At 35.3% G+C, this 24,681-nt stretch overlaps 2 protein-coding genes across 2 annotated transcripts; both read right to left on the bottom strand.

Annotated features, from left to right (window-relative positions):
* Positions 1-2,435: 2,435 nt before the first annotated feature.
* Positions 2,436-3,447, bottom strand: C3H21orf140 (chromosome 3 C21orf140 homolog). The gene has a single exon (XM_074300689.1). It carries the CDS (start codon positions 3,380-3,382, stop codon positions 2,633-2,635), a length of 750 nt encoding a protein of 249 aa, XP_074156790.1. The 5' UTR covers positions 3,383-3,447; the 3' UTR covers positions 2,436-2,632.
* Positions 3,448-10,881: 7,434 nt separating this feature from the next.
* Positions 10,882-24,139, bottom strand: SMIM34 (small integral membrane protein 34). Its single transcript, XM_074297354.1, has 2 exons — positions 24,053-24,139; positions 10,882-11,969 (listed from the first exon to the last, which is right to left on the bottom strand). Coding segments are annotated over exons 1-2 (312 nt in total). The 5' UTR covers positions 24,054-24,139; the 3' UTR covers positions 10,882-11,658.
* Positions 24,140-24,681: the final 542 nt, after the last annotated feature.

The raw sequence follows: 24,681 nt of genomic DNA, 5'->3' as shown, positions 1-24,681 counted from the left end.
AGATCAGATCACATCCTCCTGACTCCAGCTCTATCAACTGCACTACCTAGATGCTGCTCTCCAATCATCTCATAAGTTTTAATTCTATTGATCGTTTCTTAGTCTTTATCCTTGTTCTCTGTCCCATTTGGCACTGCTGATTACCTTTTTGGGGGAATTCTTCCTAATCTCTGGGTTTTGGTGATTCTTCTTTCTCTTTAACTACTTAGTCTCCTTTGCCAGATCTTCAACCCTGATGTGCCCCTCTAATTTTTGATATCTTCTATCTTCTGTCTTAGTCCCTCTTTTTTTTTTTTCCTTTCTATACTGTCCCTCTTGGTAGTCACAGATTCAATCATCTCTATATAGATGACTTCTAGGTGTTCACAGGACTTAGTCTCCCCTAAACTCTTATCTTGTATCATTGTCTCTTAGACATTTCTAACCAGATGCCCCACAGACATCCCAGATTCAACACATCCAAAATGGAATTCATTATCTTCATCCCACTCCCCACAGTCTATTCTAACTTTCTTTATCACTATTGAAACATCACGATCCTTTCAGTCACCCAGAAGTATTTCAGTTTCATCTTTGACTTTTTACCATCACCCATATATCTTAAGTCCCTAAATCTTGTTTTTCTCTACAATATCTTTTGTACATTTCTGATTCACTTCTATTCACCAGCTTCTCTAGCTTATGCTCTAATCATCTGTAGCCTGGATTACTGAAATAGCCTCCTAATTGGTCTCCCTGCCTCATGTATGGGGAGAGCACCATTCTGATTCATCGACCACACAGCTGCTAAAGTCATTTCCCTAAAACACAGGTGCAGTGATCATGTTACTCCCTTACTCAGTTAACTCCAATGGCTTCCTATTTCCTTTGAAATCAAATATAAACTCCTATGTCTGGCATTTAAAACTCTTCATAAATGGCCCCTTCTGCCTTTCCAGTATTTTCACAGCTGCTTCTCTCCATGAATTTTCTGGTTCAGGCACACTGTTCTATTTTTCCTCACACGAGACGCATCATCTCTTGGTCATGACACAGCATGCCTCTGGAGTGGCTGTCCCCCATGCCAGAAGGTTCTCCCTTCTCTATTCTGCCTATCAGAATCTATAATTTCTTATATGCCATCTGCAGGAGGGAAAAAGCTCAATTCTTAACTTCAAGGTCATGAAGCTTGACCTGTTAGAAAGTGCCCATAATAAAAAAAAGCAAGTTCATCAGGAGAAGCAGCATCGGGTGATAAATCCTATTTTGAACATCTCAAGCTTGAGTTGACAATGGGAAAATGTTTAACTAGAAAGCTTAGAATGATTTGGTTTGTGTTTATCTCCTCTTTTATTTCCCAACCACCTTTGGCTGGAAATGCCAAAAAGCTATGAAAAAAGACCTGAAGAAGCAAAAGGAAGAAGAAAAGCCTAGAAAAATCACTAATAAAAAGGACAGGTGATTGGGAATTTGCTTTCTTATTTTGAGAACTGGGCAGCATATTTCCTCCTCACAGAAATGTTCCACTTTGTCCACCCCCAAGTATCTTTCTTGTTATTATTATTGTTATTTAGTTGTGTCTGATTCTTCACGACTCCATTTGGGGTTTTCTTGGCAAAGAAATGTTTTGCCATTTCCTTTTCCAATTCATTTTACAGATGAGGAAACTGAGATAAATGGGATAAAGTGACTTGTCTAGGATCACACAGCTAGGAAGTATCACCTTACCTATCTACCCCCCAAGTATTGTTGTTGTTGTTATTGTTATTCAGTTGTGTCTGATTCTTCACGACCCCATTTGAGGTTTTCTTGGCAAATATACTAGAGTGGTTTGCCATTTCCTTCTCCAGCTCATTTTACAGATGAGGAACTGAGGTAAACAGGGTTAAATGACTTTCCCAGGGTCACATAGCTAAGAAGTAGCTGAGGCCAGATTTTTGACTCAGGAAGAAGAGTCTTCCTGACTCTAGACTTGGGACCCACACAGCTGCCCCTAACGTATCTTTACCCTCATAAATTAATTGTATAAATATTGATTGATTGATTGATCAGTTTGATTGATCCTAGTTCATTGCCCTTTGAATACTTCCCAGCAGATCAATTTGTGTTTTCTAAAAGGACAAAGTTACAAGAATAACCTAACTTCCCCCACAACCATGACCCCCAATCCTCTCTCACATGAGTTGTACGAAAGGATTTGAGTGATTGATTAATTAACCTTTATATGAAGTTTAGGGATATGAGCTATCTTTTTTATAGTACGCTTGCACGTGGGCAAACTATCCTTTGTGCTTGCCTGTAACTGATTTTACACCAGAATTCTTAGTTGTCTCTATACTGACTAAATGGTAAATATTGACTATATGCGAGTTTACTTCATCTTTACCCCAGCAAACTTACCACACTTAGTGATTGTAGAGATTTAGTTACAGAAGTCAGCCAACCAAATATTCCCATTTCTTTTGATTTAATGATATGATGACAGCCACCACCAAGTTCAGAGAGCTCTACCAGCATTAGTATTCTATTGGAATGTGAGGTTAGTGCCAAAATGGCCCAGAGCAATGCAGCCGGTAAAAAAGAAAGCAAAGACTCTAGTTGTGAAGGAATGTCCCAATGGAGGAGAAGGGCAGCCGCTTGCTGAGAGTTTCCTTCAAGAGCATTTACCAAGATAGTAGTTTTCCCATCTTCGAACTTTGTTAATGACTGTTTTCCATTTGCTCGGTGTCATCCTCTCAATTCCTTTCCCAATCAAGTCACTGAAAAGTATATACTGGTAAGAATAGACATTGTCAATGGATCTCAAACAAAATTCTTTCCTATTGTTGATGATAAACCATTTCAGAGAAGACCAGGCAGAATCTAAAGGATTTAGGTAATTGTAAGGGGATGGAAGAGGAAGAAGCTCATGTCCACTAGCTTTGGCTATCTTGGGACAACATGAAATGCTGGTTAAATCAATAACTGATGATTGAACTTCTTTATTCTCTGTGACTTCATCTTGCTTTTTGTCATTTACTTGTTTTTTCTCTCTGACCACAATGACACATTTTCCATAGTTCTTTTTCACCACATTGCAGAATTCAAGAAAAAGACCCTCTTCCTGTCTGGTACACAGCTCATCTCTTAGGAACATCCGGTATTTCCAAGGAACCCATCCTTGACTGCTTCCAGCATGTACAACACTCCATATAGGGTTACGTGTGAAGTTTTCATCCCCCACGTTTTCTCCTGTGACAAGATGTTCAGGAATATCTGTTTCCCCTAAAAAGATGGTTTTAAATCCATCAGATTGTAGGCTTCTTAGACTTTTTATATACTGGATACATTGCTTCTTCACAATACTATCAAAGTGGTTCCTGTGAATGATATGTCTTAAGAGAGGATTTGCAAAGTAGAGCATGGTGGTTTCTTAAGTGTTAGAGAAAGCTTGCATAGTTACATCTTCAGAGACTTGGTAAGTGTGGGATTATGATGACCTCATAATGGCCTTTATTACTGCTGGGTTATTTCCAAGAATCAAACACCATTGTTTTCAGAGCTCCAATAGAATGTCTCCCCAAGCATTTTAAATCCAACAGATTCAAAATCAAGCTTATTTTGCTTCCAAATATCTGTTTCTTTTAAGTTTATTAGGGAGGAAGCCTTTAGTACTATTTACTCTGACTGCCATGTTTAAAACTAGAGCATCATTATCTGCTGTAATCATTTAGAAACCATGTTCTGTCAGTCCAGCCTCTGATATCTCTCACATTCAACCTTTCCTATCTGTTCCCCACTACTGCCACCACCAACTATCCACAAGTACTATTGTAGTTTTCTAGTAAATTTTCTTGCCCTACTCTCTGCTCCTTCTCTTTATTTTCCACATCACTTTCACAATAATCTCATGTATCAATTAATGTCTATACATGTCACCCCTTAAAGAAAAAAGAAAGAGAACTCTCCCTATTTAGAGTGTAGTGGGTTGCCATATCCAAAATGAATGTGAATATGAAAACAAAAGACTTAAAGAAATATTCTAGTTAGGTTCTAGGATAGTCTTTAATGGGTACTAAATTTTGCTAAGCAAATGTGTTTTGCTTAGCAGACAGGGGGCTGTACAATAAATCTGAAGGAATTGCCTCTTCACAGTGTTAACAAAATGATCCCTCTGAATGATATCTTAAGAGAGGAATTGAAAGCTGAGTATAATGGTTTTGCCACCACAAAGGAAGAAGGCCTTAGCCTATCTTTTCATTCTTACTTATGTTACTCCCTTTCCTACCCCCTGTACACCAAGCAAACTTACATACTGTACTACTTAACTACTGAGGCAGCTAAATAGTGAAGTGAACAGAATGGCAGGCCTGGGTCAGGAAGATTCATCTTCCAGCTCTACTATCTGTGTGACTCTGGGCATCTCATTTAATCCTGTTTACCTCAGTTTCCATGTTTATAAATGAACTAGAGAAGGAAATGGTAAATCACTCCAGTATCTTTGCCAAGAAATGATGAAATCAATTTGGTGCTTTGTGATGACTACTTCATTTTCTAGATATTTAATGATCATTCCTCTAATAATATGTTCTAAAATTTCACCAAGAGTCAAAGTTGAGCTCATTGCCATATAATTTTCAGATCTCCCCTTTTCCCTCTCTTAAAAAAAATCATGACTTTTGCTTTCTCCATTTCTATGATACCTCTCCTATACTCAATTTGCTTCAGATACCACTGACAGTGATTTAGCAAAAATATCATCTATTTCTTTCAAATCCTCAAAGTGCTATTTGGTTATACCTGGTGACTTGAACTTATCAAGAGTGCTCTCTTATCATCTCCTTAACTTGTATTGAGTTTTAACTTCCAACCTGAATAAACCTCAATTAGGTTTTTCCTTATTTCTCTGAATTTTTCACATTTATCACTTCTTTTGGTACAGTTTTCATGTTAAAATTTCATAATTTTATCCTACTGTTCCCAAATTAATGGGCTTCTTTTTTGGTTTTTTTTTTCTTTTTTTCCTCTCTCTTTCTCTCTTTTTCTCTCAACACAAATAACTGCTCAAGATTTCTGTTCATCGTTAACACTGCTTTCTAGTTTTGTCCTGAAGTATCATTTGTGACCAATTTTAAGTCATTAAAATTGTATCATAATCATCTGGTTTAACAAGTCTTAAAAGGGAGGTTCTTTATTATGTCTTAGATATATGCCTTATCCACAAGGCACACTTATGTTCTGTTCTGAAGACAAGTAACTGCTTTAATACTGCTCAACAGGAAGTCACTTACAACCACTAGCATTTCTTCTTCCTCAGACTTTTATTGGTGAAGTTTCACCTGAGAGCACCTGTAGAGCCACATCATTATTCCTTAGAAGACAAAGAGCTACTTCCTCCTAATAATTTCAAGTTTTCTTCTGGGAAGAGTTTCATACCTTTTACTTAGCTTCAGAGGCTCAGTGATTATCATTGATAATAACATTAGTGGAGGGAATAATTTCCAGCTCAATACAAATGACTAATTTTATTTAAAATGACTTTGGAGCAGCTAAGTGGCACAGTGGATAGAGCACCAGCCCTGAAGTCAGGAGGACCTGACTTCAAATTTGACCTTGGATTCTTAACACTTACTAGCTCTGTGACCCTGGGCAAGTCACTTAATCCCAATTGCTTCAGACAAATATATACCTACATACATACATATATATATATGGGAAAACCAAAAATCATACTGCTGGTTAGTAAGTCTAGCTACAAGGCAACTAGAACTATAAAAATAAAAATTCATTTATTTAAAATGACTTCTGTGTATTGAGGACATAATGCTAACCTTAGAGACATAAGTATTCTGTCAGTCAAAAACAAATCCTGAAATCTGAAATAGTAATTTTACTATCATTTGGCCAAGAGAAGTGTAAAAAGGTGTGGATTCTCTTTTGAGTCTCTGTGGGGTTTATATTATATAGATTAGTGGTTTTCAAAGTGTGGTCCAAAGAATTCTAGGAGTCTCTGAAACCCTTTCAGAGGGTCTACAAATTCATTTATAAAAATTATATATGTAAAAATATGTAAATATCTATAAAATATAACCCACATAAACAAAAATTATTTGGACAGATCCTCAATAAGTTTTAATAGTGTAAAGGAATACTGAGAAGAAAAGTTTGAGAACCACTGATATAATTATTAAGCAAAGGTGTAAGGACAAACAGCTGGGTGGCTAGCAAATAGCTAGTAGACAGTTTACAGAAAAAGGCATTTTTTTGGGTAAGGTTGCTTGAGATGTATATCAGCAAATATGTATAAACATTTGATAAAATTTGGGCAAAAACCAAAATGTAAGATATTGGAGAACCCAAAACACAAGCTTTTTTGGTAAGCTCAAGATCTGGGTGGGCAGATACCAAACCATACCTGAGTAGGATGTAAGTGTTTCTTACAGTGTCTCTGACTTCCCTTATGTGTTTCTGATGTCAGCATCACTTCTACTGCAATTTTTTGTAAGGAATCCTAGTGAGGAATTCCAGTGAGTCTCAGTTATGACTTTGTGTAAATTTATTTGCTGAGAACTTTGGAACATGCTCCCAGTTATCTAATAGATCTCAAGAAACATTAGGAAGAATGGCCATCTTCCTGGTCCCTTGATTAGTGAACATTCTTTATGCTAGGTCTGTGTTTACCCTGGACATCTGGCCAGTGCTTGGAGTAAACATAATCTGCCTAAAGGAATAAACAAATATTCTTGTTGATAGGACCTCTTGTGATAGAGCATTCCTGTACCTAAGCGGAGGCTGCTATGTCCCAAGGGTCATGTATCAACTGAGAATATTTAGCATGGTGCCTTCTTTGACTATAAAATCCTCTTAGTGGAAAGGGACTTGGAGAACTCAGTTAGGAGATTGGGTACCACTTGCCTAACAAAGTTTCCCACTTGAGACTCTTGATAGCTATGACCCCGGTTCTTCCAGCTATTGGAATTCAGATGTTGGTGTTTCCTTGTAGTAGTGATGATGTAGGTTGTTTTGTTTGTTTATTATATTATCCTGGTGATCACTGTGTTTGTTAATTGCACATTAATTTTATGCTATTAATTTTCTCTTTTTTTATATCCTGTTTAAATCAAGGTTCTGAGGAATAATAAACTTCTGTATTTCACCTTTTAAAGTCTGTGCCTTTTGAATGTGAAATCCTCTGAACTTAGTTATTCCTACAGCCTTGAAGTAGATCATTTCCAGTCATACAAAGCTAGGTTAAAACAATATAAATAAAATAATAAATAAATAACAATTATTATTTTCCCCACTATGCCTATAAATAGGATGAAATTGGGTTATTTTTACCCAAGGCTTTGCCAGACTTTATCAGATGTAAGATGTGAGAGAAAGCTATACATAGTTTGAGAAAGCAAGACAGAGAACATTGCTATTACCACTTTTTTTCCTTCATCCATCTGGAAAGATCTAAAGACATAAGAAAAATAACAGATCTGGAGAACAGAGAAAAGAGAAAAAATAAGAATAATTGGGCTACCTAAAAGGTACAATAAAAAAAAAAACAATATTGATATAATAACAGAATAAATAATTAAAGATAATATCCTAAATTAAGTGGCTCTTTTCAACAATGAGATGAGTGTTCCAATGATCTTGTGATGAAGAGAGCCATATATACCCAGACAGAGGACTGTAGGTACTTGTGGATCACAACATAATATTTTCACTTTTTTGGGTTATTGTTTGCTTGCATTTTGTTTTCCTTCTCATTTTTTTTCTTTTTTTATTTGATTTTTCTTGTGCAGCACTATAATTGTAGAAATATGTATAGAAGAATTGTACATGTTTAATATGCTGGATTGCTTAATCTAGGGGAGGCAGTGAGGGGAAGGGGAGAAATTTGGAACACAAGGGTCAATGTTAAAAAATTGTTCATGCATTATGTTTTAAAAATAAAAAGCTTTAATAAAACAAATAAATAAATAAAAGAGAAAATTAAAGTAGTACCACTTTACTACCTGTTAGTGAAATAACCAAGATAAAGTAAGCATAGAGGAGAGATCCCTCTGAAGATCTTTCAGCCATACCCACTTACTTTGAGTCTAATTAAGTCAGGTTCAATTATTATCTTTCTTTCTAGGGTCTCTACAATTCTTCTGCACTTCCTGGGGGTTGTTGTATGCTCCACCTGAGTTCTAATGTTAGTCTCTATCTTCCAATGAAAAAGCCACTTTTGATTGGCTGAGGACCAACCCTATTATCAATATAAACATACCATATCCATCCATCATTCTGACATATGTTTTTTTCAAAACTTGTTCTCACTGAAGCTGAGCAAAGGAAAACAAGTTATTATCTCCTTCCCTAGCCATTTCAAGGAGTTGCCAGCTGATAATTATGATATTATCAAAAAAGACTAAGTATACAGACTCAGAGCTATAGTATTTTTAGCTTTCTAAGACTTCAAGTTGAGGGGGAGGTATCCAACAGCATAGGTAAAGAAAGTTTTCTTATTCAAAAGTTTCTGTATAAATAACATAGGAAGAATTGCTTTTAGACTAGATGGCAAAGGTAAAGGGCTGAAACTCTGAATAGGTGCACTGGAATCAGACAACTAAGCACTTAAGGCTAATTACCTGTTGGACAATACTCTATTTAGCATATGCTTGGAAAATGGGCCTTTTCACTATTCTGTGCTGGCTCAATCTTTTGGTGTATACAGATAATTGTAGGAGGGATTAGGGGTGGAGTAAGACAAGCCAGAGTCACTTTGGAGGAGAGCAAGGAAAGGGAGGTAGGTAGGTGGTGAGCTTGTAGTAGTTTCGCCAATCTCCTTTGCTTCTCCCCCTAAAGACCAAGGACTTTTGCTGATCCTGACTCTGGCCGATTGTGGGTCAACAGGGAACTAACTCAGACTTCACAGGCCAAGGTGCTTATCCCTCTATTCCCTCCAGGAATCCTCTCAGCTTTAGATATATCCCCTACCCCACTCCCCAGTCCTAGGGGAGCCTGACTCTCTAGAAAGAGAATCTAGGCCTTTTTCTTGTTCTCTTTGACTTTTTTTTTTTATTCTTTGCCTTTTTATATATACTTCTACCTCAGATCTCTGAGGAAAATTTCTTAAAGCCCTAATTTGGCTCATGTCTGATGTCTCCTGAAAATAGGATGAGGGAAGAGGTATAGAAAGTTACTTAGTGTACAATAAATCCAGTTAAGGACAGCTATTTTATTTCCTCCACACAAGAAAAGCTAAAAAACACAAAAAATTATAAGTTCACATTAATGAAAGAGTTAAACAAGCATCACATTTATAACTAACTTTTCTCATATTCTTCCAGGAGGTTGAAATTTAACATAAAAATATGAGATGGTTTGGGACTGCTGAATAAACGATTTGCATTCCATCTCTACTCTGTGCTGTGAACAATTCTCTCAAGGTCCATATCTTCTGGTACGCCTAGACAAGAGTGGAACTCTTCCCCTTGTCCATGGTCATCTTCTCTGATGCAAAAATTCTCCTGATGTCAAGTCAGCTCTTTCTGAGGGACCTCAGATCTTCAGACCTCTTAAACTAACAATATTGCCTCTGGGGTTGCCTGCACCCAAAAGTACTGCTCAGTCACTAGGAAAAGAATATAAAGCAAAAGAGGCAGTTGAGGTTCAAAAGTCCAGGTGTAGATCTGTTTAAATCAGCACAGGTGGTATTTGCCATGTGATTTCAGTTCACTTTTTCTGCTGGAGTTGAGGAAGGGTAGTTTATTTTCTATCCCTCATGGGAAGCCCAAGCAAGGAAAGCTACTTGTCACATACTGAGTCAAAGGAAAAGAGACAAAAAGGGCTTTTTAAAAGTACATTGAGTAGGTTATTTTTGGTTATCTGCCACATCTTTGAAACAGTGTTCCCACTACTTTGGTCAGCCATTATGGAGTGGAGGACAAAGGGACCTCTCCCCTACTTCCATTCCCCAAGGTTTGTTTAATCATCCCAAATCAATAAGCCTTTAGTTGAGACATGATTTTCCAGAAATGATCAACATTCAAGTTCAATAGTCATTGGAGTGTGCTATTTAATGCTTGTTTTAGACTGCTTGATTATCTTTCTGTTTAGGGTTAAAAGTTGCTGTTTCCCTGCTTTGGTCTCATTCTCACCTAGATCTGTTCCAGGGCATCACTGTCTTATCAAGTGCTGAAATACTGTCATGAATTGAAAAATAAAGCATCTTTACTTGAGGTAACAGGGTAGCAAAACTGCTACCCCAAGGGATGTCCTATGAGTGCAGAGCATAATGGATTTATCATTAATAAAATTAGATAATTATATATATCAAATATAAGAACTAGGTTCAGAATTTCCTTCCATGTTTGTACTTGAATTTTCTAAATGTATCAATCTGGAATTATCTAATCCACATCACAAGACAGATACAGGTGATAAACTGAAGTTCCTTCCTCTTCTGGAACTTGAATTTGACGTGAAGAATGAAATAAATGAACACTAAAAGTTAAATGATGGTGGAATCTATGCTGATTTATAGCCTATGTAACTGTTGGCAGATACCAAATTCATAACTAAAAGGACTAATTTTATAAATCAGATCCCCATAGATTTTTCCTTACCTGTTGTTGGTAAAATATCTAGTTTATATAAGGTTAGGAGCAGCAAAAAATATGCAAAAATGCAAATTCTCTGGTCTATAATTTTCTAATTTGATGTTTTTATTGGAGCTATAAGTTTTGAGCTAATTCTCAATATCTGACCTGATTATTGGCCAAACGTGAAGTGTATTAAGATTTATTTTGTGCTAACAGAAAAGTAATATCTGTGGGTGGCCTGAACTGGAGGAGCAAATCAGCCGAGAAACTGATCTAAGATACCAGAGGATACATTAAGAGATGTTAGAAACCGAACAACTTTATGAGATATCCACACCCTAAGATATGATGAACTGGTGAAATGGACAAAAAGGAGTGGATTACCCTTCCCTTTTGCTTCCAATGAAATAAATTCTTCCCTTTTTATGTCTTTCTTATATTTCTCTGTTCTGAATTCTATTTTGTTCTGCTTGCTTGCTGAAGTTTTTGTCAATGAATTGATCAATCTCTCTCTCCTTTCCGAATATTATTGACTGTCATACCAATTAGTGATTCATTGAGAAAACTTTGCCTTCTCAGAATCAGAATGGGGAATGACAGAAAATGTTGATATAATTGTTAATATAATAATGGAAAAATGTTAATACTACTTGCTACTCCCTTAAAGATCCTAGTAATGTCAAAATTTCAGTAATATTTTTACATTCCTACTCTTCAGATATTTACTCTTAATTCTGTTGAGCTGAGCCCTAAATCCTTCCCACCTAGAGGAACCTAATTTAAGCTGTAATTCAATCTCTTTTTCTTGCCCCTTTCCACTGGTATTCATAGCACAAACTGCAAAACAGCCAGTATAAAGTGGTTTTCCTTGCCTGGATTTCCAAGGGTCACTGGGATCCTATGACTACATCTTGCTACTTCATAATTCTTCTCCCTCTCCACCTAAAGGTATGAGAAGCTTTTGCATGGGTCTTGAAGTTGGGAAATTCATTGTGTTTTGCACTCATGAGACACCCCACAGAGTGGCAAGTTTACTATCTTATTATCTCAATTAAAAATGTTTTATTCCTCAATTCATGGCTTTGATTTATTTCAAAACTGGACAAATTCATATTTAATGAGCTGGTTTTGATGTGTTTCTCTTGAAGCTCTTTCTTTTTAGCTCAGATGTGAGATTTGGATAATAAATATCTTCCAAGCGCTTTTCATTTTGGAGGATATTGTTGGCCAACAAAAAGAAAAATATGATGCCATATATACCAAAGATGGTAAGTATATACCAAGTAGCACTTGTCTCATCTGGAAATTTCAAGGCTCTGGTGGAATTAGTATGATTCTTTTCTTCTATGAAATTCTTAGTCAAATGCTGCAGTATAGTGTTGGCTTGGGTTTTGTTTGAAGCAATTTGAGGGATCCATTCAGTCACTAGAAAAGATAGAGACTGAAATGAGATTATTTCTTTTCCTATAGTTTAATGACATCTATATCGATAATTTCTTGTATGGAATGGTTGGTATACTTTCTTTAGAGGGGATCAATAAGCAGAAAAAGAGCATGTGGCTTATTCCATTTTGTAGATAGAAAATGGAAGCACTGGTAGATTTAGGGATATGTTTAAGGTCACAAAGAAGACATGGCCATTGTGAACAGAACTCTCTTTTTTTTCACTCTGTTATTACATACATACATGGCCATTGTGAACAGAACTGTCTTTCTTTTCACTCTGTTATTACATACATACACATATACATACATATACACACAAATGTATGTGCACAGCATACAGTGTTTTTTTCCCCCCTAGGAGTAAACCCAATTATTGCCTACTTATTAATTCTCCCATCTTAAGGTCTCTCCCCAATGGCACACTCCACAGATTAATGGAAGAAAAACAATTTTGATTCTTTCTTAATTCACTACTAAGAGTTATTTATTTCATTTTGATTCTGTGGGAATTTTCCCACAGAAATTTTCAGAGGAAAATATTGTTCAAATGGCAAATAACCTAACAAGCATAGATGTTATCGGAACAATATTTTCAAATGAGCCAGTAATACTTGATTTTAAGCAATATTAGAAACAGGATAGTCAGTACAGAGTATTGTAAAGAAATATTCAGGGGTAGAAATAGATCTACTAGATATATTGTAGTCTAATTGTTCAAAAACTATAATAAAAATAATAGGCTCTTAATAAATGCTTGTTGTTACCTTTTTATTTAAAACAAACATGCAACAAGATGTTGAGGTTGGGCTCAGATAAGGGGATGATGTACAGTATACAGTATATTCACACAGACAATAAAGTTAATTATGTGCTTATTTAATAAGACAAGATGTGGAATAAATAACTTTTCACATATACAGTTGGCCAATAAATATCTACCTTTCTCTCAAAACAGCTACAATAACCAACTCATGAAAGTACAATGGGTTTCCCATAATACCACTGTGTGTGAAAACCCAAAATAATGAAAAGGAAAAGAAAAAAAAAAGTCCAATCACTTATTGCTTGCTCCGTGCTTTTCTTTCCGATTATCTTACAATATATAATTACTAACAATATATTATATATTGTTAAGTATCTGAGACCAGATTTGAACTCAGGTCCTCCTGACTTCAGAGCTGGTACTCTATCCACTGGACTACCTAGCTGCCCCTGGGATATATATATTTATTTAATTTATTTTTTTTTAATTAAAGCTTTTATTTTTCAAAACATATACATGGACAATTCTTCAACATTAGCCCTTGCAAAACCCCGTGCTCCAATTTCCACACCTCCCCTTCCTTCATACCCTCCCCTAAATGGCAAGTAGTCCAATATATGTTAAACATGGTAGAAAGGATATATATCTTAAGAACAAGTCTAAGGAACACTCTTAACACAAACAGAGATGCCTTATATACTGAATTCTAATGTTAAAGCCAGGTCATTCTTCACAGGTTAAATTATCTCAAAACTGATGATAATAATATAAAATAATCACCTTTTTATGCTTAAAAAGCAAAATATTAATTCAAACATAAATTCATAGGATTAACAACTTCTTCTGAAACTTAATTTCCCCCCCCCCCAGCATTCTTGAAATATAAGACTTGTCCAGAGTCACACAAGTTATTAAAAGCAAAAATGAGATTCTAACCAGGTCTTCGGATTTAGTACTTCTAGGCCCTCTACTATATCATTTACTAAATTCTAAACTAATGCTATATAGTACATGGGAAATAACTTACAACTTGTTCCTTATGTCACATACTATTTATAATACATACCAACAATGATATTGTTGATAATAACAATATAAGGGGAAAAAACTCCAATCAATGTCCCCTTAAGACATAAGTAAAAACATTTACACTTCACGTCTGAATATTTTCCCCTAGCCAGCTTCTCTTTTGAAGTTGAGGATGAGCAATAACAGTGACAAGAAGATTGAAGAGTGATTTGTTCCTCTTTTCTCTTGTGAATAACTGCATTCATACAATAGTTTCCTGAGCAAGAAATATGATATTTCTAGAAGCAGTTCATCAAGTGACTAGATATATTTACATAATCAGAAGTCTCAAAGTAAAATACCATTCTTCACTCTACAGAAGGAACACAGCTTTCCTACTCTGCGTCTGAACTAAGCCAGAAAGAAAAAAAAATAATGTTAGAACCTACTTGTTTCCAGCCATCCAAAGTCTTACCCTCAGCTTTTAATGAAGTGAAGTTATTCTCAACATGGGGATGCCAGACTTTATAACCAGGATGTTTCTTGAAATTCCTCAGTTCAACACCTGTCCAGAGGTGTGGCAAAGAAGGCACACCCTTTTGCATAGATTAGGAAACTCCAAACAGTCAGACATAATGCTACTTGTGCCATGAAAAAGAAGAAAATCAGAACAACACATCTGAACAAATGAAGAGGAAGGGAAGAAGGGAGAAATTAAAGCAGGGAGGAAGGAAGGAAAGAATGTGGGTTCAGAGCACTGACTTCATAATCAAAGGACTCAGGTTTATATCGCCTGTCCCAGCAATGCTCAATATAAGCTTGGGGAAGATGTTTGCATGGAATGTGGAGTTTGATAGGCAGGGAAAATTATTTCAGTTTAATTCATCTTGCAGAGATTGCTTAATGGCTTAAAGAGCAACTCTAAGACAGAGCTAGTCCCCCACTCATTTGCTCTGTCTCATTTGCCTCAGACTACAAATATATTTAGCTTTCACCTATTCTAAGATATGTGACCTTACCCTCATATATTCTCACTCTCATTTGCTCTCTATCTTCTACAATGTCAGATTTCTAAAGTTGTCTATACCATCCACCAAGGAAGGAAGGAAGGAAGGAAGGAAGGAAGGAAGGAAGGAAGGAAGAAAGAAAGAAAGAAAGAAAGAAAGAAAGAAAGAAAGAAAGAAAGAAAGAAAGAAAGAAAGAAAGAAAGAAAGAAAGAAAGAAAGAAAGAAAGAAAGAAAGAAAGAAAGAAAGAAAGAAAGAAAGAAAGAAAGAAAGAAAGAAAGAAAGAAAGAGAAAGAAAGAGAAAGAAAGAAAGAAGGAAAGAAGGAAGGAAGGAAGGAAGGAAGGAAGGAAGGAAGGAAGGAAGGAAGGAAGGAAGGAAGGAAGGAAGGAAGGAAGGAAGGAAGGAAGGAAGGAAGGAAGGAAGGGAGGGAGGGAGGAAAAGGAAAGTTGGAAAGAAAGAAAAAGAGACAAACAGACTGATAGACTTAAAACTCAGCGTCAGGGCAGTTTAGGGCCATTGTTGACTTTCTGTATAAACAAAATGTTGTTGACTTAAAGACACTTTGATGGGGCTATTATTTTCTTATAGCTGTGAATCAAACCTTTGATAAAAATAAAACTCCCTTGTACAAGTGTTCTTCTAGTGGAAAGAAAAAGTCTAGGGTTCTATGCAATGACACAAGGAAAATAAGTACTATGATTCAATGACAAAAGTGTCTTTTTGCCTTCAATATGGCACACTCACTCTTTAAGAGGCTAAGGAAACTTAGAAAAGGTTAAGAGGTAATTAAGCATCAAGTAGGAATCATTCTGCATTGTCTTTAATACTAGCTATATATTATTGATTCATGCTTATTTAATAATGGAATTATACAACTCATATCATACTAAAATGCCAGGGATTTCTTGCTGATGTTTGTAAACTGCAAAACCTATTCAAATTTTCTGGTTTAATCTAGATAAACACTGACTTACAGTCATGTAAGCAAGTCATTCCCATAGCAAATATTTGACTGAATCGTTAGAAATAGTAGAAAATTATTTAATATCCCCACTAAATTCTTTGTTACATGATTAAAAGCAATTCCTACTGAAGAAAGCTCTAGCTTAATTTGTCCCATAAAAAATTAGTATATGTATGGAGGCCTTCTAAATTTTGTAAAGTTATAATTTGGAATAAAATTTCCATATACATATGAATGTGAATGCTTCAAGGACCTATAACTTCATCAATGTGGAAACTCCTTCCACCAAGGTATAGAACCAGTCATCTGTTACTTGTAGACTTATAGAATTGTCTAAGGCTCAGAGAGTTTAAATTATGCTTCCATACTCCAAGTTTCTGAGTTAAGATTTACACTAAGCTTTTCTTGAGTCCAATACCAACAAAATATTCACCACACCATAATGCTAATTCTAAATATACATGTACACACTCAAACCTACATCATACCATAAAAACAAACATGTTGGCTGGCTGTGAGATACCCTTTCCCATGAAAGGGTCCCAAGGCTCAGGTACAAGTAAATCTTGGAAGAGCATGGCTCCAAAGAGAAGGGTCAAGCTATTTCTTGCACTCTCTGGCTTTTGAAGCCCTGACTATGGAGTTCTGGGGATCATCACTTTAAAAGTGTGAGATTTGACTTAAGTCTAGGGCAACCTCAAAAAGGAGTATATGCAATGTAGACCAGGTGTTAGACAACTATTTATTTCCTCTTCACAAAAGAAATGCAAAAACCACAAAAAATTTATTAGTACAGATTAGTAAAGCCTTAAAAACATGAGATAATAACCTATAATTCTTTTCTCATTCTCTTCAAAGGCCAAACTTAAAACATCAAAATCTGAAATATATATATATATATATATATATATATATATATATATATATATATATATATATATATATATATATATATATATCTTTATAGGACTGTTGAATGGTCATTTCATCTTGATTCTGCATTGTGTGAAAAATTTTGCAAAATTCTATATTTTTGAGCAAATCAGAGCACAGATTAGTCTTATTTTCCTGTGGGTGGTCATCTTCTCTCAATGTAACTGCAGAATACTTCCTGTTGCCAATCAGCCCTAACTGTAAAATTTAGGAACTTACAATCTCTCAAACTGATTAAGATTGTCTTTCAGACTAGAAATATACATCTTAGGATGACTGTTCAGTAATCTATGATCAGGGAGAGAAACACAAGCTAATAGGGCATCCAGGGGCTGAGGTCCAGGCTTAAATTCTGCTAGGAAGCATATGTGTTAATTGCCATGTATAAGATATTATTGTACTTTGAGTTAAGGGGGTGGAGGGGGGAATCCAAAAGAGTTCTTCTCACTATAAAACAAAAACACTATAAAACACTTACCACACAAAGTCAGATCTAACCAATTGGAAAAAACATTAAATGTTCTTGGATTGGGCCAGCAAACATAATAAAGATGACAATACTACCTAAACTAATCTGTTTATTTAGCACTATACCAATCAGACTCCCAAAAAACTATTTTAATGACCTAGAAAAAATAACAACCAAGTTCATATGGAAAAACAAAAGGTCAAAAATTTCAAGGGAATTAATGGGAAAAAAAATCAAATGAAGGTGGCCTAGCTATACCAGATCTAAAATTATATTATAAAGCAGCAGTTATCAAAACCATTTGGTATTGGCAAAGAAATACACTAGTTGATCAGTGGAATAGGTTAGGTTCAAAGGGAAAAAAACAGCCAATAACTTCAATAATCTAGTGTCTGACAAACCCAAAGACCCTGGCTTTTGGGATAAGAACTTACTGTTTGACAAAAATTGCTGGGAAAATTGGAAATTAGTATGGCAGAAACTAGGCATTGACCCACACTTAACACCATACACTAAGCTCAGGTCAAAATGGGTTCATGACCTAGACATAAAGGAGATTATAAATAAATTAGAAGAGCATAGGATAGTTTACCTCTCAGACCTGTGGAAAAGGAAGGAATTCATGACTAAAGAAGAACTAGAGGTCATTATTGATTACAAAATAGAAAAATTTGATTATATCAAATTGAAAAGTTTTTGTACAAACAAAACTAATGCATACAAGATTGGAAGGGAAGTAATAAACTGGGAAAACATTTTTACAGTCCGATAAAGGCCTTGTTTCCAAAATATATAGAGAATTGACTCTAATTTATAAGAAATCAAGCCATTCTCCAATTGATAAATGGTCAAAGGATATAAACAGACAATTCTCAGACAAAGAAACTGAAACTATTTCTAGCAATCTGAAAAGAATTAATTAATTAATTAATTAATCAGAGAAATGCAAATTAAGACAACTCTGAGATACCACTACATACCTGTCAGATTGGCTAGAATGACAGGGAAAGATAATGCAGAATGTTGGAGGGGATGTGGGAAAATTGGGACACTGATACATTGCTGGTGGAATTGTGAATACATCCAGCCATTCTGGAGAGCAATTTGGAACTATGCTCAAAGAGTTATCAAACTGTGCATACCCTCTGATCCAGCAGTGTTATTACTGGGCTTATATCCCAAAGAGATTTTAAAGAAGGGAAAGGGACCTGTATGTGCAAGAATGTTTGTAGCAGCCCTCTTTGTAGTGGCCAGAAACTGGAAACTGAATAGATGCCCATCAATTGGAGAATTGGCTGAATAAATTGTGGTATATAAATGTTATGGAATATTATTGTTCTGTAAGAAATGACCAACAGGATGATTTCAGAAAGGCCTGGAGAGACTTACATGAACTGATGCTGAGTGAAATGAGCAGGACCAGGAGATCATTATATATCTCAACAACAATACTATATGATGATCAATTCTGATGGATGTGGCCCTCTCCAACAATGAGTTGAGCCAAATCAGTTCCAAGAGAGCAGTAATGAATTGAACCAGCTACACCCAGCGAAAGAACTCTGGGAATTGACTATGAACCACTACATAGAATTCCCAATCCCTATATTTTTGTCTGCCTATATTTTTGACTTCATTCAGAGGCTAATTGTACACTGTTTCAAAGTCTAATCCTTTTTGTAAATAAAATAATATAAATATAATAAATAATAATATAATAAATAAAATTTTTAAAAATAACTGTTTGAACATATACACATATATTGTATTTAACTTATACTTTCACATATTTAACATGTATTGGTCAACTTGCCATCTGGGGGAAGGGGTGGGAGAAAGGAGGGGAACAGTTGAAACAAAAGCTTTTGCAATTATCAATGCTGGAAAATTACCTATGCATAAAATTTTTGTAAAAATTTTAAAAAAATTTTTAAAAAGAAATGAGCAGAACCAGGAGATCATTATACACTTCAACAACAATCCTATATGAGGATGTATTCTGATGAAAGTAAATTCAGTCCCAATTCATCAATGATGGACAGAATCAGCTATACCCAGAGAAGGAACACTGGGAAATGAGTGTAAACTGCATTTTTGTTTTTCTTCCCAGGTTATTTTTACCTTCTGAATCCAATTCTTCTTGTGCAAAAAGAAATTTGGTTCTGCACACATATATTGTATCTAGGATGTACTATAACATATTTAACATGTATAAGACTGCCTGCAATCTAGGGGAGAGGGTGGAGGGAGGGAAGGGAAAAATCAGAACAGAAGTGAGTGCAAGGGATAATGTTGTAAAAAAAAATTACCCATGCATATATACTATCAAAATAAAGTTATAATTATAAAATAAAAATTAAATTAAATTAAAAAATAGTTTAAGTTGTGCCCCACAGAAAAGTCTGAATGCCATATTTCAAGAAATTATGAAAATTGACATCTTAGAGCATCTTAAAACAAAAAGCAAAGTGAAAAATAGAAAGAATTCATTGGATTTTTCCAGAAAGAAACCCTAAAATAGATGATGGCAGGAGAAATAAGGAAGTTGATATTCCAATCTTCAACTATCTGATTACTACTAATCAATATGACAGATAACTTGAGTCTTATCTTTTCCACCAGGGCAGGTATGAGAAATAATTCATTTGTACTCCTACTGTATTTCAGTCAGTATTAATCAATTTTATATAATCATATCAAAGTTCTGTATAGAAAGCCCCAGAGCTATGAATGGCAGATTCTAAATTCACTTGCCTTATTATAGAGAGTTAACTTTATTTATTTTTTATTTTATTTATTATTATTTATAAATAAAGAAAAAAAAAGTCCTCACAAACTAGGAAAAAAAAAAAGTATTGATCCAGTAAAAATAAATAAATAAATAAATAAATAAATAAATAAATAAATAAATAAAGTTAACTAAAGGTCCTCTACTCTTATTTTTTCTTATCTTGGTAATCAAGTCCAGCATTACAGAGGTGACTCAACTTTATAGAAGTCCCCCAAAATATTTGTACCTCCATGTCAATCTCTTATCCAATAGGAGTAAGTGACCTTCTTATGATCACTTAGGTCACTGACTATGATAGTTTGTACCATTTCCTCCTGCCCAACCAACCTAAGGAGAGGCCTGTGAATCTTGTGTGCAGATATTTTTTGTTTCATCCAACTTGTGACCCTGCTAACATATTACTTTGCTTATTTTAGCTTATGCCTCATATATCAATTGATGGAATTATTCTGTTTTAGTATAGCTATTCTTAAATACCTGGACATGTAGCCCTATAAAAATAGAGCCTTGGAAGGAGGAATCTCAGATTGTGAGGAAAATCTGAGGTTCACTTCATTGGAGGGTACCATGGACCTTTTAGTACAAAGTGCCTTTGGTTCAGAGTTCTGCCTCAATATTTTTTATTTTAGGTGGGATAATTTTAATCCTCACATAGTAAAAGAATTCCTTCTCCCCACGTTTTGGATGCAGATCATATCCCCACATTAACTTCATGACAAGGTCAGTCTACATATTAAGACAGCCAATTACTAAAGAAATCCAAAGTAGAACAAAGCAAAAGGAACAAATATTATAGAGGAAGAAAGAAATAAAATTTTTATGAAGAAATTCTAACTGGTTGCCCACTTCTGCCACCATAAGCATATAGGAGGAACATGGGAGATGGACATTTCTAGTATGCAAGTTTCAAAGCAGATTGTAGAAAAAAAAATGGAGGGGGGCTATTAGCAAGGAGAAGTGAGCGTGTTTAGAGCAGAAACAATCTATGGCAAAAAACTAAGCCTAAATAACCAAGAATTTTTCTAAGTTATCATAGTATTTTATTCTTTATTTCATGAATACTCCAAACTCTTGTGTTTTTTCCCCCTTTTATTCTCACTAGTTAGTCATTTGTTCCTTTCACCCTCCTCCTGCCTTTTTTGGTTTCTATTCATGACCAAGGTAAGAATCATCCAATTAAATAAGTATTCATCTTTAAGCTAAATGCTGTACGAGTATAATAATTTAAACTCAGTTAAATGAAAGATGTATTCCCTGCTCTCCAGGAACTTACAAAGTAGGTGAGAAAGCAACATTGACACACATGAAGCAATTATAGTGTCAAATATGTAGAAATTCAGAGACAAGATAGTTAAGGCATACCATCATAGAAAAAGTACGACTGTAGCTAGATCTTGAATCAGCAGGAGGATTTAGATGATTAAAAAAGTATAGAGAAAGTATTTCAGTTAAGAGAAATGGCATTAAAGAAGGGAGATGGGAATCAGGACAGTTATGCATGAACACTGTTCTTAGATGGATAGAATTGGAGAATTGGAATGGAATTATAGACAGGAGGAATCCTATTATAAAATATCACATAAGTTGTAATTAGCTTTTTATGGAAGACCTTTCAGGAGGAATAATTCACTTCTTCTCAAGGAAGTTCAATTCCATTCCACTTCTGGACCTTTCCTTTAAAAGCAAGACAAAATTGGTCTCTGCAATTATCATCCAAAGCTTCTTGTCCTTTGGGACCAAATAGAAGTAGTCTAATATCTCTCCAATATGTTAGCCCTTCAAGTACTTGAAGATAGTTTTCATGTTACCATGAAGACTTCACTAATCCAGGTTAATTATCCATTGTATTTTCAAATGATCCTCATATGACATGAATTTAAGGACTTTCACTGTTTCACCATCCTGATCCCAGTCCTCTAGACAATCTTTGGCTTATCCATGTCGTTATTTAATGATGGCATTTCTGTTCCCAGAAGTGGTGACTCTCAGTGTGCCCAGATCACATTAGTTCTTTTGATTGCCATATCATTTTGCTAATTCATTTTGAGCTGCTAAGACCAAGAGTGTACTAATCCAAGTATTTTAAATCAAGAAATCTTTTCTAGAACAATGGATATCACAGTGTGCTTTCCCCAGCTGGTTCTTCTGAAGTTGAACTCATTTGATCCTCACAACAACTTTGGGAGGTAGGTACTATTTTCACCATTTTACAGCTGAGGAAACTGAGGCAGGCAAAAATTAAATGACTTATCTAAAGTCATTGGGTGGACTGAGGTTGAATCTGAATTCAAGTCTTCCTAATATTGGGTCCAGATCTATATCCATCTGGAAAGAGTTTCAAATCTCTTTTTAAGTTCTAATTGTACAGCCATCTTTTTCTTTCTCTTTTCTCTGTGTATAATTCTTCAACTTTCCAACATCTAAAGAAGGGTCTAGTCTCCCTTTCTAAATCTCACTTCCCCCTCTTTTTTCCTTCTATTAAAACGTTACTTCTTTTTCCTTCTGGAACATTTTATTGTTCCTAAGAACATAAAATGTGGACAGGCATTCTATGAGTCATTTCATCTTCTCTTAGAAGGAGGTTAGCTCACAAAGATAATAGTCATTCAGCTGTGGCAGAAATACAAACATCACACATTTAGAATTTCTCTTATTCTTTATACTACTATAAAAGTTTTAGCCTCTTGTTTAAAAATATACTTCAGATTATTTACATCTAAAATTTTTCTAACCAATTATCATCTTTTAATAACTTGACACTTTTAAATTTCCCTTCTTAGTCTCAACAACTTTAGATTCAACCATAGTCAAACCCCACTTCTTCAGAGCTCCATAGAAGAAGTAAGTGGTACAGAGCATTAGGTCTGAAGTCAAAAAGACCTGAGTTCAAATACAGACTCTTGTCAGAAGTTATCTACTTCCCCACTCCACAGCACCTCTGAGTTTCTCCTAGTCTAATTCCTAATAGTAATTATTCAATAATTGTTGTACTCCATTCTCTCTCACTTAGCCCTTTGCAATCACAAAACTTCATCCTGCCTTATTCAGAAAACTCTATTTTCATTCCGAGAGAAGCAACTATAATTTGCTATTACTCTTTACCTGCTGCTTCTACTAAGTGCAATCACATTTCCTGTTTGGGTACTTAAGCTGACAACATCCAGCCCTAATACAAACAGTTCCTTATAATGGAGTATGTAAAAGCACATATAATGGAAAACAGTTGATGATTCAGATTGTATCACTACCATTCTTTTGGTTGATTACTATTTTTCTAGGTCATAGCACCTGTTACTGTCCTTCAAGTTTCTAAAGTAGAACAAACTTATGATTCAAATCCTAGGGCACCCCTCCAACAAAAAGTACTCTGTATGGATATGGAACAGGCTCAGTTCTAGGTCTCTTTTTTGGTTAATTGCCCTTATCTGTAGTGTTCCAGGAAAACCTCAAAATCAGAGAGTCTTAGCCTGTGGTCTGGAAACTTGTTCCTTAAGGGGGGGAAAAAATACACACACACACACACACACACACACACACACACACACACACACACACACAGAGAGAGAGAGAGAGAGAGAGAGAGAGAGAGAAAGAGAGAGAGAGAGAGTTTAAATATATTTTCTTATATTCTTATGTATTTTATGCATTTAGAAATATTATTCTTGAGAGTTTGTAGGCTTTACCAGACTACTAAAGACATATCCAAAAAGCTTGAGAATCCCTGCTCTAAATATAGTCATTTCTGGGTCTAGGTTTTCTAAATGTGAGTGATAGTTGTTCCCAATTCCTGGACAAATACCTAAGGTGCTAAGTACATTTGAACTGTAGGACAGTGTTTATTTCACCACACAAATGCATAAGGCACAAAGGATTCACTTAGCTCATAACTAGATAGAGAAAAGCATAAAGTAATCAAATAACTAGTAATATAGTATCCTAGTAATATAGCACATCAGAAAATATTTTTTTCTGGAAGATCTAGAAGTCAAATTCTTGAATTTATAAACTCTCAAGCTTAGAGTTACCCATAAGGCGATTTCCAAGGCTGCCCAAAAAGGAAGTTGCATTTCTCTAAGTTAGAAGGCTAGATTCTAACATCATACTTCTCAGAGAATTCAAAACTCTTACTCTTCCATACGGGATTTGGGGTCCATCCACCAGAAGGCTATATTTTTAATCAGTGATCTTAATTTCAAAATCTCCAACTCACCACAGTTCAACTTTGGGCAAGGCATTTAACTTCTCTGAGTTTCAATTTCCTTTTTTGTTCCTTTTTTTTGTTTTTTTGTTTTTTTGTTTGTTTGTTTTTGACAAGGCAACTGGGGTTAAGTGACTTGCTCAGAGTCACATAGCTAGGAAATGTTAAGGCTGATAATTCTCAGGTCCAGTGCTCCTATTCATTGTGCCATCGAACTGTCCCAAGTGTCAATTTCCTTATGAAGGTCATGAAATAATAATAAACCTGTGATCTTGTGATTTATTGACCTCTAAGTTCCCTTCTAACTTTCAACCTCCCTCTCAGGCTTCATGCCAGAAATTCTGCCTTGATTTGCTTTGGCCATCGGTCACCTTCATCTCTTGTTTTGTGTGTGGGGATGCTGGCAAGGAAGTTTGGAGAGAGTAAGGAAAAAGTAAGATATCTCCACTCCTCCATCCTGATGAATTTTGAAAGAAGACCAGAGGGAAAAAGACTAAGAGGAAGTCCTAAGTCAACTATTAAAGATAATCAAGAGAGCTGGCTAATTCTCAGCCAATTG

Source organism: Sminthopsis crassicaudata, chromosome 3 (genome assembly GCF_048593235.1).
Source record: "Sminthopsis crassicaudata isolate SCR6 chromosome 3, ASM4859323v1, whole genome shotgun sequence".
Taxonomy (NCBI): Eukaryota; Metazoa; Chordata; class Mammalia; order Dasyuromorphia; family Dasyuridae; genus Sminthopsis; species Sminthopsis crassicaudata.
Note: the sequence above shows the minus strand (reverse complement) of the source record. Positions and strands in the feature narration are given on the sequence as shown.

Bases quoted from the DNA above. Each gene is read 5' to 3' on its own strand.
- C3H21orf140 (XM_074300689.1), bottom strand. From the start codon at position 3,382: ATGCTCTACTTTGCAAATCCTCTCTTAAGACATATCATTCACAGGAAC.